General features: G+C 58.4%; 1 protein-coding gene across 1 annotated transcript; it reads left to right on the forward strand.

Moving 5' to 3' along the window:
* The first annotated feature begins 208 nt into the window (after positions 1 to 208).
* Positions 209 to 13,588, forward strand: PAQR5 (progestin and adipoQ receptor family member 5). The gene is made up of 8 exons (XM_075431674.1): positions 209 to 255; positions 1,022 to 1,254; positions 1,549 to 1,676; positions 1,794 to 1,999; positions 2,940 to 3,066; positions 9,702 to 9,798; positions 10,339 to 10,480; positions 11,080 to 13,588. Exons 2-8 carry the CDS (start codon positions 1,204 to 1,206, stop codon positions 11,325 to 11,327), a joined length of 999 nt encoding a protein of 332 aa, XP_075287789.1. The 5' UTR covers positions 209 to 255; positions 1,022 to 1,203; the 3' UTR covers positions 11,328 to 13,588.
* Positions 13,589 to 14,538: the final 950 nt, after the last annotated feature.

The following is a 14,538-nucleotide window of genomic DNA, read 5'->3' on the forward strand; positions in this document are numbered from 1 at the left end:
GGCAGCAAAGGGGTTTTTTGGGACTGCCAAGTCTCCGTGCCGCACCGGGGTGAAGTTACGGGACGGCTGCGGAGGCTCAAACCCCGTCCCGGGAGCGGCTCTCGGGTGGCCGATCTCCCACGCCGAGCCTCGGGCTCCCTTCGCGCCCGGGACCCCCCCTTGCAGGAAGGTGCAGGAGATGATGATTTTTTTTTTCACCTTTATTTCACAGAGCGGAGGTGGAGGTGGAGAGGGGGAGGCCGCCGCCATCAGCAGGTAAGAGATGGAGCCGTCGGGGCTGGAGGGGCTGCGCTGTGGCGCTGGGATGTTACAGAATCCCAGAATCCCAGCATGGCAGGGGTGGGAAGGGACCTCTGTGGGTCACCCAGCCCAGCCCCCTGCCCAAGCAGGGTCACCCAGAGCAGGGGGCACAGCACCGCGGCCAGGCGGGGCTGGAATATCTCCAGAGAAGGAGACTCCACAGCCTCCCTGGGCAGCCTGGGCCAGGGCTCCGTCACCCTCAGAGGGAAGAAGTTCTTCCTCGGGTTCAGCTGGAGCTTCCTCTGCTTCAGTTTGTGCCCGTTGCCCCTTGATGTTCGATGGGGAGTGGGCAGAAGGGAGCCAGCCCGCGCGCTGCCCGGGACCCCGTGTCCTCGCCGCTTCCCTGAGGGGACCCGGCTGCACCCCGCAGCCCCCCAGCCCATGCCCAGGGCGTTCTATGTGACCTTGAGGTGCTTCAGGGATGTGGGTGCTGATCCCCCATCACCCCTGGCTCCTGTTGCCCCATCGCCCCTGGCTCTCTTGGGGTGGTAACGGGGGGGTTCAGTCCCTCTGGGCGGTGGGCACAGGAACATGCCATCCTTCTCCCCCTGCCCCTTTCAGCACGGGCGGTAGGGAGGGATCCCAACATCCTGAGCAGGGATGGATGCCGTCACCCCTCCCCATGCTACGGGTGCCCCCCAGGAAGGGTTTGCCACGTGTGGGTTTGGGACCCTGCATGGGGACACCGTGCCACGTCCCCACGAGTTCTCGTCTCCCCCAGGCCACCCGTCCTGAGCCCGGGGAACATCGCTTCCCCCATCACGGGGCGGCCCCGGCCCCGTCCCGTCGCTTCCCCAGCGGGGTGTGGGATGTGGCCAGGCGGGGTGTGAGGCGTCGCCGGGGCTCGTCCCCAGGGAAGCTGAGCTGAAAACGTCCCTCGGAGCTGGAGCCCCAACCTGCACGATGCTGAGCCTCAAGCTGCCCCGGCTGCTCAGCGTCAACCAAGTGCCTCAGGTCAGAGCGGAGTTTTTCCTCCCTAAGCCCGATGCTCGGTGGGGTTTGGGGAGATGAGAAGCGGGAGCGGGGTGCAGGGGTGGCCCAGCCCCCCGGGGCAGTGCTCAGCCCCTCTCCGGGGCCACCTCCCACGGGGGGGACACGGCTCTGTCCTCGGAGCAGGCTCCTGGGTGCTGAATCGTGGGCACCCTCCTTCTGGCAACCTTCCTTCCTTCTCCGATTTGTCCTTCCTCCTCTTCTGATTTATCCTCCCTCCTCCTCCTCGTGCCACCGGTGCCAGTCCTTGCCTTGCAGGGGTACCAGGAGCAGGGGATCCTCTTCGGGTATCGCCCCCCGAGAAGCTCAGCAGCCGACTGCCTCCTCAGCGTCTTCCAAATGACGAACGAGACCCTGAACATCTGGACGCATTTTGTGCCTGCCTGGTAGGTACCGTGCTCCGGGTCCTCAGCATCCACGGGAGGAGGTGGTGGGTCTCCGCGGTGGGAGCAAGGGATGGGGGACGCCCAAGGGTGCGACGCTCACCTTCTCCCACCCCACAGGTACTTCGTGTGGACCCTGGTGGGGCGGCTGCGGGGGCCGGGGGGCCGGGAGGACCCCCACGCCTGGCCCCTCCTCGCCTACCTGCTGACCTGCTGCATCTACCCCCTCGCCTCCAGCTGCGCCCACACCTTCAGCACCATGTCCACCCGCGCCCGGCACATCTGCTACTTCTTCGATTACGCGGCTCTCAGCATGTACAGCCTGGGTATGGACGGGCAAGTGGGCAGGGGTCTTCATGGGGTGCCAGCCCCCAGCACCTCCCCCGGGGCTGGAGAACAGCAGGGTGTCAGGGATGGGGCTGAACCCCGGGTGCTCGGGCAGCTCGCATCCACGGGACAAGCAGAGACAGCGGCTGCTTGCATGTAGTGCCCACTCCTCCTCTTCCTCCTCCCTGCAGCCTGGTGCTTGGGAGGGACCGTGAAGCAGCTCTGACACCACCACAAACAGCAATAATTTGGGGCTGGGTTCTGGGTTGATGGGGCCAAAATCTTTCCAGTGGTGCCCAGCGACAGGACAAGGGGCAACGGGCACAAACTGAAGCAGAGGAAGCTCCAGCTGAACCCGAGGAAGAACTTCTTCCCTCTGAGGGTGACGGAGCCCTGGCCCAGGCTGCCCAGGGAGGCTGTGGAGTCTCCTTCTCTGGAGATATTCCAGCCCCGCCTGGACGCGGTGCTGTGCCCCCTGCTCTGGGTGACCCTGCTTGGGCAGGGGGTTGGGCTGGGTGACCCACAGAGGTCCCTTCCAACCCTGACCATGCTGGGATTCTGTGATTCTGTACTGGGCAGCCCTGGGACGGAGGCCTGGCTGCGTGACGCTCTGCAGTCTTTGTAGTGAACAGAATAAGGGAAAAACCCACAGAAAAGACAAATCCTGGCAGCGGAGTCGGTGGCACCTCGTTGAGGGGGCAAGCCTGGGGCGAGCAGCAGCTGAGGTCTCCTCCTGCCTCCGGCTCCTCACGGAGTGGGGTCTGCAGGAACCGGCCACCACAGCATCCGCCCGATGCTCCCCGTCGCTGGTCCTCTACCTTAGCTCCTATCTCCCTTCCCTGAGGGTGCCCGACGCCGAGCGCCGGTCCCCAAGTCACGGGAGGATGCTGAAGGTCCCGGCGGGCCCTGGCACTCACCGGGCACCTCCTGCCCCTCCAGGGTCCGCGCTGGCGTACTCGGCGTACATCTTCCCAGCAGAATGGGTCAACAGCACCTTCCACCACTGCTACGTGCCCATCGCCGTCTTCAACACCGTCGTTAGCACCAGTCTGTCTTGCTACTCCAGGTAAGCTTCTGCTTCATCTGTCATGATTGCTACAGCGTCATCATTAATTAGTATTATTAATGAAGCTTTCAATTACGGGCGGTGTTGTAAGAATATGAACCTTAAGCTCGGGAAGAGGGAGATGGGGATTCATGGTTCGGGAATGGTGTTGCGTGTTGGCACTGGGAGAGTTTGATGTTCAAAAATGCAAAAGAACTGAAGTCGCTGTGACTTTTGAAAGCTCAGCAGGTAACTCTGTGTGGCCTGGCAGGAAGATCCCCCCCCCAGCACCTTGCTTGGGCTGTTGTTTTCCTGATGTAACCTGCAAAGAGGGGTGGGCTCCTGTGCCCCCAGCATTCAAGCACGTGCCCAGGTGTAAACATCAGCCCGGCCCAGCCCAAGGCAGGTCGCAGCCCCGGCGCTGCGTGCGTGAGGACACGTGTACACGCGCGTGTGTTTCTGTGAGCGCGTCGTAGCTTCGCAGAGGAGGAACCTCCACGTTCCCGCAGCCGGTTGCGTCGTTTGTAAAGCACGAGCAGCGTTGCGTGCGTGGCATTTTGCTCCTGGACCGCATCAGTTTGTTTGGAGTAACTCAAGCGCCTGAACCACTCGGCTGATTTCCAGCGATACGTGCCGTGCTGGCTCTCCAGCTGGACCAGTTTTTGTTTTGTTTGTGGTAGATAGATATGGCCCTGAAGGCTGTTCTTGTGAAGCACTCGTGGCTGTCCTTGCGACGACGTGCAGCGTGCTTTGTAAAACGTACCACTCCTGCTTGCACAAGCGGTGTGCATCGGTTGGCACCATTCCTGCCTTATTTTGGGGGTCTCTCTGTGTTTCGGGGTGTCTTTGGCAAGTGGTTGCTCCTTGGCGTGTGGTCACAGAATCACAGAATGGTAGGGGTTGGAAGGGACCTCTGTGGGTCACCCAGTCCAACCCTCCTGCCGAAGCAGGGTCACCTACAGCAGGCTGCACAGGACCTTGTCCAGGCGGCCGGTCACAAGTGGTGTCCCCCAGGGCTCAGTTTTGGGGTTAAACAAGACATTTAACATCTTTATCAATGATCTGGATGAGGGGATTGAGTGCTCCCTCAGGAAGATTGCAGAGGACGCCAAGCTGAGCGGGAGTGTCAACCTGTTTGAGGGTAGGAAGGCTCTGCAGAGGGATCTGGACAGGCTGGATCCATGGGCCAAGGCCAACCATATGAGGTTCAACAAAGTCAAGTGCCAGGTCCTGCCGTTAGGTCACAACAACCCCACGCAATGCTACAGGCTTGGGGAGGAGTGGCTGGAGAGCTGCCTGGCAGAAAAGGACCTGGGGGTGCTGGTCGACAGCCGGCTGACCAGGAGCCAGCAGTGTGCCCAGGTGGCCAAGAAGGCCAACGGCAGCCTAGCTTGGATCAGGAATGGGGTGGCCATGATCAGGCCCCTGTGCTCAGCACTGGTGAGGCCACACCTCGAGTGCTGTGCTCAGCTTTGGGCCCCTCACCCCAAGCAGGACACGGAGGGGCTGGAGCGTGTCCGGAGAAGGGCAGCGAGGCTGGGGAGGGGGCTGCAGAACAAGAACTATGGGGAGCGGCTGGGGGAGCTGGGGCTGCTCAGGCTGGAGAAGAGGAGGCTGAGGGGAGACCTTCTCGCTCTCTGCAGCTCCCTGACAGGAGGGGCAGGGAGGGGGGGTTGGTCTCTGCTCCCCAGGAACCAGCGACAGGACGAGAGGCGATGGCCTCAGGCTGCGTCAGGGGAGGTTCAGGTTGGAGACTGGGGAAAATGTCTTTCCTGCAAGAGTGGTCAGGGGTTGGGACAGGCTGCCCAGGGCAGTGGGGGAGTCCCCATCCCTGGAAGGGTTCAAACACCGTGTGGATGTGGCACTTGGGGACATGGTGTAGCAGGCGTGGGGGTGTTGGGGTGACGGTTGGACTTGATGATCTCAGAGGTCTCTTCCAACCTTCATGATTCTGTGATTCTGCAATTCCCTTCTCTCGCAGGCTGAGGCTGGAGGGGCTGCAGAGGACGAGGGTGCACATGTTCGTGCCAGCCCTGCCACGGTGCTTCACTGGTTTACGTGAGCGGCTTGTGCCGGGCTTGCACCCCGGGGTGCCTGAGCCACGCACCCGAGACCGAACTGTGCAACGGGTGGTGATGGCCTGAGCCGGCCGCGCTCGGAGGGAACCGGCCCCGGCACTCGCCGCGGGCTCGGCAGCAGCTCAGCAATGCTGTCAGGGCTGCTCTGCAGCTGCGCCCTGGGCAGGGCTGTCGCGACGAGCCGGGAGGGTCTGCGGCTGCCGGGACTGGGGTCACTCGAGGGGAGAGGCGAGCGGCATGCCGGGCCGGGTCGGGGCGGTCCGTGCTCAGACTGTCGGTGCTGGGCTACCCGAACCCGGGGCTGAAGACAGCGGCGGAGCGTGCTCAGCCTCTCGACGTGCCCCGGGAAGGTCATCGGGAGCTAGGGTTGAGGCAGAGGAGGATCATAGAATCACAGAATCATAGAATAGTAGGGGTTGGAAGGGACCTCTGTGGGTCATCTAGTCCAACCCTCCTGCCCAAGCAGGGTCACCTACAGCAGGCTGCACAGGACCTTGTCCAGGCGGGTCTTGAATATCTCCAGAGAAGGAGACTCCACAACCTCCCTGGGCAGCCTGTTCCAGTGCTCCGTCACCCTCAGAGGGAAGAAGTTCTTCCTCATGTTCAGACGGAACTTCCTGTGCCTCAGTTTGTGCCCGTTGCCCCTTGTCCTGTCACTGGGCACCACTGAAAAGAGCTTGGCTCCATCCTTCTGACACCCACCCTGCAGATATTTGTAGGCATTTATAAGGTCCCCTCGCAGCCTTCTCTTCTCCAGGCTGAACAAGCCCAGTTCCCTCAACCTCTCCTCGTAGGGGAGATGCTCCAGTCCCCTCACCATCCTCGTAGCCCTCCGCTGGACTCTCCTCTTGATGCAGCGACGTTGATGAAGGCAGGGGCTTGCAGCGGAGCATCTGAAGGAAGGTGTTCACTGAGTCACTGCACCAAAGTTTACCAACTTCTCAGGAGAATTTTCCGGTCCTAGACAGCTGGTTGATGAGTCAGCAGCAAGGTGTTTGTGTTTGATCGGTTTGTGCATCCTTTGGCTTAGGAACTTTGAATCGCCCAACGGGGAAACACGTGCAGATGGGTTGAAACAAGGGTGTTCACCCTTTACGTGACACTAGATGCCCCTGTCACACTGAGGTGGATTGAGAACTGGCTGAATGGCAGAGCTCAGAGGGTTGTCATCAGCGGCGCTGAGTCTGGTTGGAGGCCTGTAACTAGTGGTGTCCCTCAGGGGCCAGTACTGGCCAGCCTTGTTCAACTTCTTCATTGATGACCTGGATGAAGAGTTAGAGTGTACCCTCAGCCAGTTTGCTGATGACACCAAACTGGGAGGAGTGGTAGATACACCAGCAGGCTGTGCTGCCATTCAGCGAGACCTGGACAGGCTGGAAAGCTGGGCAGAGAGGAACCTGATGAGGTTCAACAAGGGCAAGTGCAGGGTCCTGCACCTGGGGAGGAACAACCCCAGGCACCAGGACAGGCTGGGGCTGACCTGCTGGAGAGCAGCTCTGCGGAGAGGGACCTGGGTGTCCTGGTGGATGACAGGGTGACCATGAGCCAGCAGCGTGCCCTGGGTGCCAAGAAGGCCAATGGGATCCTGGGGTGCATCAAGAGGAGTGTGGGCAGCAGGGCGAGGGAGGTTCTCCTCCCCCTCTGCCCTGCCCTGGTGAGACCCCATCTGCAGTGCTGTGTCCAGTGCTGGGCTCCCCAGTTCCAGAAAGATGAGGAGCTACTGGAGAGGGTCCAGCGGAGGGCTACGAGGATGAGGAGGGGACTGGAGCATCTCTGCTACGAGGAGAGGCTGAGGGAGCTGGGCTTGTTCAGCCTGGAGAAGAGAAGGCTCAGAGGGGACCTAATATATGCTTAGAAATATCTCAAAGGTGGGTGTCAAGAGGATGGGGCCAAGCTCTTTTCAGTGGTGCCCAGCGACAGGACAAGGGGCAACGGGCACAAACTGAAGCAGAGGAAGCTCCAGCTGAACCCGAGGAAGAACTTCTTCCCTCTGAGGGTGACGGAGCCCTGGCCCAGGCTGCCCAGGGAGGCTGTGGAGTCTCCTTCTCTGGAGATATTCCAGCCCCACCTGGCCGCGGTGCTGTGCAGCCTGCTGTGGGTGACCCTGCCTGGGCAGGGGGTTGGGCTGGGTGACCCACAGAGGGCCCTGCCAACCCCCGCCATGCTGGGATTCTGGGATTCTGTGAAACAGAGCGCATCCGACTGCATCCCTCCCCGCTGCAGGACGAGCAGCCGCACAAAAGGTTTCCTTCATGCTGCAGGGCTTGGCATCTCCCTACGGACTTCCCCGTGAAAGCAGCAAAACCTGTATGGGCTTTTCACGAGGAGAACAGAGCACGCTTCAACGTGCCTCGTGCCTCGTGGCTCACACCGCCCTCAGGGGCTGGGGCACTGTCCCCGGGGTCACCGTGCGCCCGGCCGCGCGCCCAGGCTGCAATACGGGGCTGTGTTTCGGCAGCAGAGGAGCCAGGCTGGGTCAGTTATGATATGGGGCTCTGTTTGGGCAGCGGAGGAGCCAGGCTGGGTCAGTTATGATATGGGGCTCTGTTTGGGCAGCAGAGGAGCCAGGCTGGGTCAGTTATGATATGGGGCTCTGTTTCGGCAGCAGAGGAGCCAGGCTGGGTCAGTACATGGCCCAAGGGGTGGGAAGATGCGTGAGCGCAGCTCTGCGCAGCCGCCGGTGAGCCAGACGCGAGCACAGCCTCGGGTGGGTGAAACTACAGTAGCAAAAATACAGCTGGAATCGTGCAGAAACCCAGGAGAAAATAGAGTAGGAGGCATCATCGGCATCATCGTGATGTCTTTTGAGCAAGCCACAAGGCATGGTGGAAGGCCAGACCGAGGAGGAGCGAGATGAAAGCCCTTATGCAGTTAATGGCTCTTGAGCATAAGTTGAATTTTGGGGGTTTCAACCCATATTTTGGGTCATATTGATAGACCCCTCCTGCTTTGTGGGTAGGTCTGTTGTAGTTCTGCTCCAGTTACTCTTTCTGCTTCCACATTGGGCTAAAACCCCATGAAAGCTGGTCTGTCCCAGCAGGGAGGCATTGGAGGGACAGGGTTTCTCTTCCTGGTCTGGGGGTCCCGTGGCTGCGGCGCGAGGGCAGGGTGATGGGCTGGCTGCTGGAGCCCTCCCGTGGTAGGGAGCATCTGGATGCCCACCCAGTTGCCCCACAGAATCACAGAATCCCAGAATAGTAGGGGTTGGCAGGGACCTCTGTGGGTCACCCAGCCCAACACCCTGCCCAAGCAGGGTCACCCAGAGCAGGGGGCACAGCACCGCGTCCAGGCGGGGCTGGAATATCTCCAGAGAAGGAGACTCCACAGCCTCCCTGGGCAGCCTGGGCCAGGGCTCCGTCACCCTCAGAGGGAAGAAGTTCTTCCTCGGGTTCAGCTGGAGCTTCCTCTGCTCCAGTTTGTGCCCGTTGCCCCTTGTCCAGTCGCTGGGCACCACTGGAAAGAGTCTGGCCTCATTCTCCTGACACTCACCTTTGAGATATTTGTAAGCATGTATTATGCCAAGGGGCAGGGCTGGGTGCGGGGCGCGTTGGCCGTGCCGGGCTCGCTGCGGGCGGCTGGGGACGCTGCACGGAGCCGGGGGACAGGCGGCCGTGCCAGCCCGCGCTGCTGGGCTGCTCGGAGGCTGCTCTGGGCTCCCCACCTCCAGGTTTCGGTTCGGTTCTGTTCCCCCTGCGGCAAGAGCAGGCCTGGGGCTTGGCACGGGGCTCACGACCCAGCTCCGGGCTTTACAGTGGTTTTTGGGGGGGACCTGGGTGGTCAGTTAATTTGTGATTTCGGCTGTGAAGTATGTCCTACATTCCAGCAGCGTGATTTCCTGCGGAGCAAAGTGCAGAGCATTATTCCCCATCCAGACATACACTTTCCTCCTCATATATGGCATGATTATGACCAACAGGCATGATTCCGTGATTCTGTAATGGTGATGACGTTAAAAAGTAACTCGTTTAATTAATTTAGTCGGTGATTTCAGTAGCTCTCTCCACGCATTCCCTGAAATGACAATCGCCAAGCCTTGGGGGGACGTGGAAAAGCAGGGTGCTGTGCGTTGCAGCTGCAGCACAGCTCCATTAACCAGCAGCGACTGCCAGAGCCTGAACGCTGCGTTACCTGCAAGGCCTTCCACGCCACGGCAGATGTTCTCCTTCTGATGGCTGTGCTCAGAAAGCCTGGATTCAAAACCAAGGGTGAAAACCCCATTAAAAAACCACCGCAGGGGCAGCTCTGTTCCCAGCTGGTGATGGGTAGCGGTGAGTGAGCAACGGTAGAAGCAGCAAATCAGCCACGCCAGGATGGTGGAAAAAAGGTTGTTTTCAGATCTGCGAGAGCCAGAGCACAGAACAGGGGAGGGCGGCCCCGAAATCCTTCCTCCCGCCGCTGAGGGTTCAGCCAGGGCAGGTTCAGCCGCCGGAGCTGCGGGCGGTCGCAGCTTTGATGCTCCCAGCACAGGAAAACCGCGCTGCTCCGGCTGAAGGCAGAGTCACCCGCGGGAGGGTCTGGGTGCCGCCTGCCGATCCGCCGTGCTGTGCCCCCTGAAACCCCTCCTCTGCTTTCCCCTAGGTTTCTGGAGGTGGAGCGGCCCCGGTTCAGCAAGGCTTCCCGCACGCTGGCCTTCGTGTACCCGTACCTCTTCGACAGCATCCCTCTCTTCTACAGGGTACGCCTCTCACGGCCCGTATTCACAGCACCCAGGCGTTTGCTTGCCGCAGGGCTGGGAATATCAGCTGCTTCATCTCACTCTGAAAGTATTTGGGAAAATATGCCAGACTTTCTTCTTTTTTAAAAAGAAAAAAAAAAAGGAAAACAAACTCTGGCAGGAAAAGAGATTTGGTTATTTTTTCCTGCACCTATTGACGGGCAGATTCCTTCCACTTCAAAGCGCCGCGCTCAAACTTTGCCCGTGCTGGAAAATCACTGCCTTTGAAAGCTGCAAGTTTTCCAGTTCCTAAACTGGAGCGGGGTGGGAATTTTGCTGCAGCGAGGTCTAAGGACGGGAGGTGCGGGGCTGGGATTTGCAGGAGATGGAGGCGACAGCTCTCGTGTGGAGCCCCGGGTCCTTGCGCCACGTGCCCGGTTGTTGGGTGACGGGCAGCCAGGGACGGTGCTGGCTCAGGGACCGGCGCTGCCTCCTTCAGAAATGTGTTCTCCTCTCCCCTTTCCATGGTTCCCCTGCGCGGACGCGTCTCTGCTGCTGCAGTTCTACGTGTGCGCGGCGGAGAGCTGCACGGAGCCTGCCGTCCTGGTCCACTACAAGCACACGGTCTTTGCCTTCCTCACCTGCTTCGTCTTCGCCAGCCACCTGCCAGAGAGGCTTGCGCCGGGACACTTCGACTATATCGGTGAGTGCCAAAAGGGTGAGGTGGCACTGCTTCCTCATTATTTTCAGGAAGAAAGCACATTAATGCACGAGTGACTCCCAGAGGTTATAATATATTCCCTACTGGGAATTCAAAATGTAGTTTTATCTACGAGCTACAGCAGTCCTGTCCGGGTAAAGTGGGACCAGCTCTGGGACCAGCGGTTCCAACACATTTCACAGGAGCTTTCATGACCATCAAGCACTCCTTCCTCATGCAGAAAAAACCACACCCGTGGCACAGCGGTGCTTCACAGTGCCGTGTCAGGGCATCACCAGAGCAGCCACCGAAGGGGCTGGCTGGCAGTGCTGGCCACGTCGGGGTTTCTCTGCTCTCTCCACGCACAAGCACGGAGCTCAGCAGCACGGCGCGTGTGCCGGGACCGCGGCAGCCAGCCGCACGTCCCTCAGTTCCGTCACAGCCAGCTGCGTTTGGGAAAGGGAGAGCTCTGTTCTCTGGTGGCACAGCAGTAAAAGCCACAGAAATTAGCAGAATAAATATTTAAAGGCAATGGATGCTAGGCAGAAGGTCTGCTGAGCCCTCAAGGAGTTCCTTGGTGAGTGCTTTTGCCTTTGTTGCAGGGCACAGCCACCAAGTTTTCCACGTCTGTGGGATCATCGGCACGCACTTCCAGATGGAAGCCATCATGATGGACATGGCCAAGCGCCATGACCGCCTCCTGCCCGGCTCGCCGCTTCCCTCCTCCCTGCAGACGCTCGGGTCGATGGGCGTCTGCGCGGCCGTCAGCCTGGCTGTCATCGGGCTCTGCTCGATGTCCCTGCGCTTCATGCCAGAGCCTCTGCAGAGAGACAAACCACACGGGCATTAGGCTTCGGGTCTAGATCCTATTTATGCTGCTCCCCAGGAGAGACCCGAAACAATACGTGTGTGGTATGGACGAGGAGCTTATTTGCCTGCGCTCTCTGAGAAAATGTCTATTTTACATTTTCTCAAGAGCAAAACTTACTGCACTGGGTTTTGTACATATAGCTTTAAAGCTGGGAACAGATTACGAAATGCTTTTAATCAAGTTGCTATTTCACCACAAGAAATATTTAAAACAATCTTAACTTTTTTCTGTAAAAGGGAGGTGAGTGCTAATACTTCCCAAAGCAATAGGCATTCATCAGGTCTGCCTTCCGGAGGAACCAGGGGGGCAAGCGAACGTGGGTAACGCTGGTTGTCTGGTGGCAGAGATGTCCTTGCCATCCGTTTAGACCGATAGCCAAGACTTCTTGGTGAAGGCACGAGCCAGGGGTCTCCCAGGGGCTCCCTAACTAAGGTTTTCACCTTGAAAGTGGCATTATTTTGGAGATTAAAACCTCAAATATCCGTATTACACAGCCTTACACTAAACCCAAGTGCCTGACAGATGTGGAGTGGAGAGACCAGAGTTTGCCTATGTTTGAAATTCAGCTATGTGCAATCATCACCCAGAAAGAGTTACTCTGGAAGAGCTCTCCATGGGATGTTTCTCCAGGATAGCTTTTTTTGGGGGGTCCGGTTCTGGTGCAGAGGTAAGTCCTGGGAAATGAATACCCATGGGCCAGCTGAGCTCCTGCCTGTGTGAGCGATGCGGCTGCCGGCGGCTGACCCCTCCTTGCAGCGGGCACCTCCATCCTGTCCTCACCGCTGGGCTCCTCTTGAACCTCCTTTGAGGCATCAAACATCAGTGGAGGAAGAAATCCCTGCGAGGTGACGGCGTGGGCTTCCCTGCGAGCACAGTTCTGTGCCGAGTGTTTAACAGAGGTGTGAAGCCGCGCTGTCCCCAAGAGCTGTCTGACACCTCCTTGAGGGCGATGGCTGAGGCATTCACGACCTTCACGGCGAGGGTTCCTCTCCCGGGTGATCCTGGAGGCAGGACGCGGGGCGAGACGGACCCTCGGTCTGCGGGTGGGGCTGATGGTAGAGCCACCACCTCTGAACCTCCCTAGTTTCTGGTCCCACGCGCACAGAAGGTTTTTTTCTTCTCATGAGTGAATAGGATGGGGGTGTCTGGGGAGAGTAAAACAGCAGCTGAGCGAGAAGCAGGGCTCTGCCCAGCGCAGAGACGTGGGCACTGTCGGGTGAGAGGCAGGAGACAGAACAGCTCAGGGGCTAAGGCACAGGGGGGCCAAACCCTGAGATTTTAAAGCACATCCAGCGCCAGACCTCCGCTCACGCAGCACCAGCCCTGGGCTCCGGCTCTGGCTCCTTGCTTTCCTTCGCTGCCGCGTCCGGATTTCACAGGCAGAAGCCGAGAGCCCCGGAGAGAGCCGGGAGGGCTCAGCCCGGGCGGGGGGCTGGCAGCTGGCGGGGAGAGCTCCGGCGACGGAGGCTGTCACGTTGGGCTCACCCGGCGCCGCGCAGCAGGTACAGGAACACGCGATGCAGAGGTTACTGCTAGGGAATATTATCAAGCTTCTTGAGAATCATACGGGTGTATAATTTCTTTTGTGTATAATTACCTCTGTCAAGGTATAATTGATGCACTTTTGAGTGACAATACAACGGCTCGTTACATATGTTATGGGACAAATAAGTCTTTTGAAAAATAGCTTTCTTTTGAAAGCTGACCAAGATTTATATGAATATTTATAAGCACTGGAACATAATTGTTTATTCAACGGTTTTATTTCATTAAAAGAGAAAACTAATATAACTATTGCACTGATATATGCTGACCTGATTTGTATAGTTTCATAAAAATACCGTCTGTGAAAATGAATCACTTCAGAGATAACTGCTAATGATTGCAAAGCTTGTTTACCTCGTGTAGCCGTGTGACCGGAAAGGAATCTGGCTCTGCGTGCAAGACACGATTTAAGACCCTGTAAAATTTACATGAATCATTATTCATGTAAATAAATGGTCGCTTAACTTTTGAATTTGGGAATTCCTCTCACCCTCTTCAGGTGAAATTATTTGTAGGAAGAGTACATTAAAACCTGGGACACCGTATTATACATTACCCTCACCCCTCTGGGTGCTGCAGCGTTTGCAGGGACGCGTGGTCTGGCGCGTACTTTACACACTGAACGAGTGGGTGTTTGACCTTGGAGCTGCACAGGTCAGCCAGATTTCTTCTGCAGCTGCCGAGGGGCCTTCAAAAAGCTGTTCAATGTTCTAAATTTTCTTCACATCGAGAAATAAAAAATCTGTGTCAAATTGCTGTGAGTAAATAACACAGGGTATTGATTTGTTGGAACGTGTCGTTTTGTTGTGTGTCTGTGCCCAGTCCAGAGCAAATCCCAAACAGAACTACTGACTTCGTAACGAAATCCCAGAGAACACCACCCGCCCGCTCCTCAGCCAAGGAGACTTCGCTGCGCCGACCAACCACGCAGACACAGAGGGTTTTCAGGTCCATCGAGTTCCTTTGGGCTAAGGTGAAAGGGACGGCAGTGGCTTGCGAGGTGCTCCGTGACGGTGGGACGGCACGCGGGGGGCTCCGCTTCCGCTCCCGGGAGGTCGGTTCAGCTGTGACCGTCGGTGTCCTCGACGTGCGTGGTGAGGACGTGAAGAAATCCATCTGTTTCCAGGTGTTTTGGAACACTGGGAAGTGACGGTTGGCTGGGGACACTGGCTGATAGCAGTCACAGTAAGAGGAAAGACAGCTTGTTGGGATTTCTTTGGATTATTCTTTTTTTTAATTCCATTTGCGGGTAAGCTTACTTGATTTAGTCAGTTTGCACCAGAACCGAGCACTGACCGGAGCCTGTGGTTTACAGCGATGGAGTTCAGCCCACCAGCGGCCTTCGGAGCCCCTTCCCAGGGTGAAACCCCAACTTGCTGCGTCCTCCACCCACCTCCCCCGTCGAAGTGCGTTTCCTCGCCCGAAGCCAGGAATTCCAGCGACGCGCCTGGCCAGGTTTTCCACGCGTGCCCTGACGCCACGCTTCAGGCTTGCTGTTCCACCATGGAGCATCCCCACAGGCCAGGAATCACCCGGGGTTCCACAACCGGGTCCTGGGCCCGGCCTGTACGGGAGCTAAGCCGGTAAAACAGTAAATACGAGACAGGCCAGAGCCGGGGCAGCCGTCCCGGGGAGGGTCCCCAGG

The sequence above is a fragment of the Opisthocomus hoazin genome, chromosome 10, assembly GCF_030867145.1.
Source record: "Opisthocomus hoazin isolate bOpiHoa1 chromosome 10, bOpiHoa1.hap1, whole genome shotgun sequence".
In the NCBI taxonomy this organism is placed as follows: Eukaryota; Metazoa; Chordata; class Aves; order Opisthocomiformes; family Opisthocomidae; genus Opisthocomus; species Opisthocomus hoazin.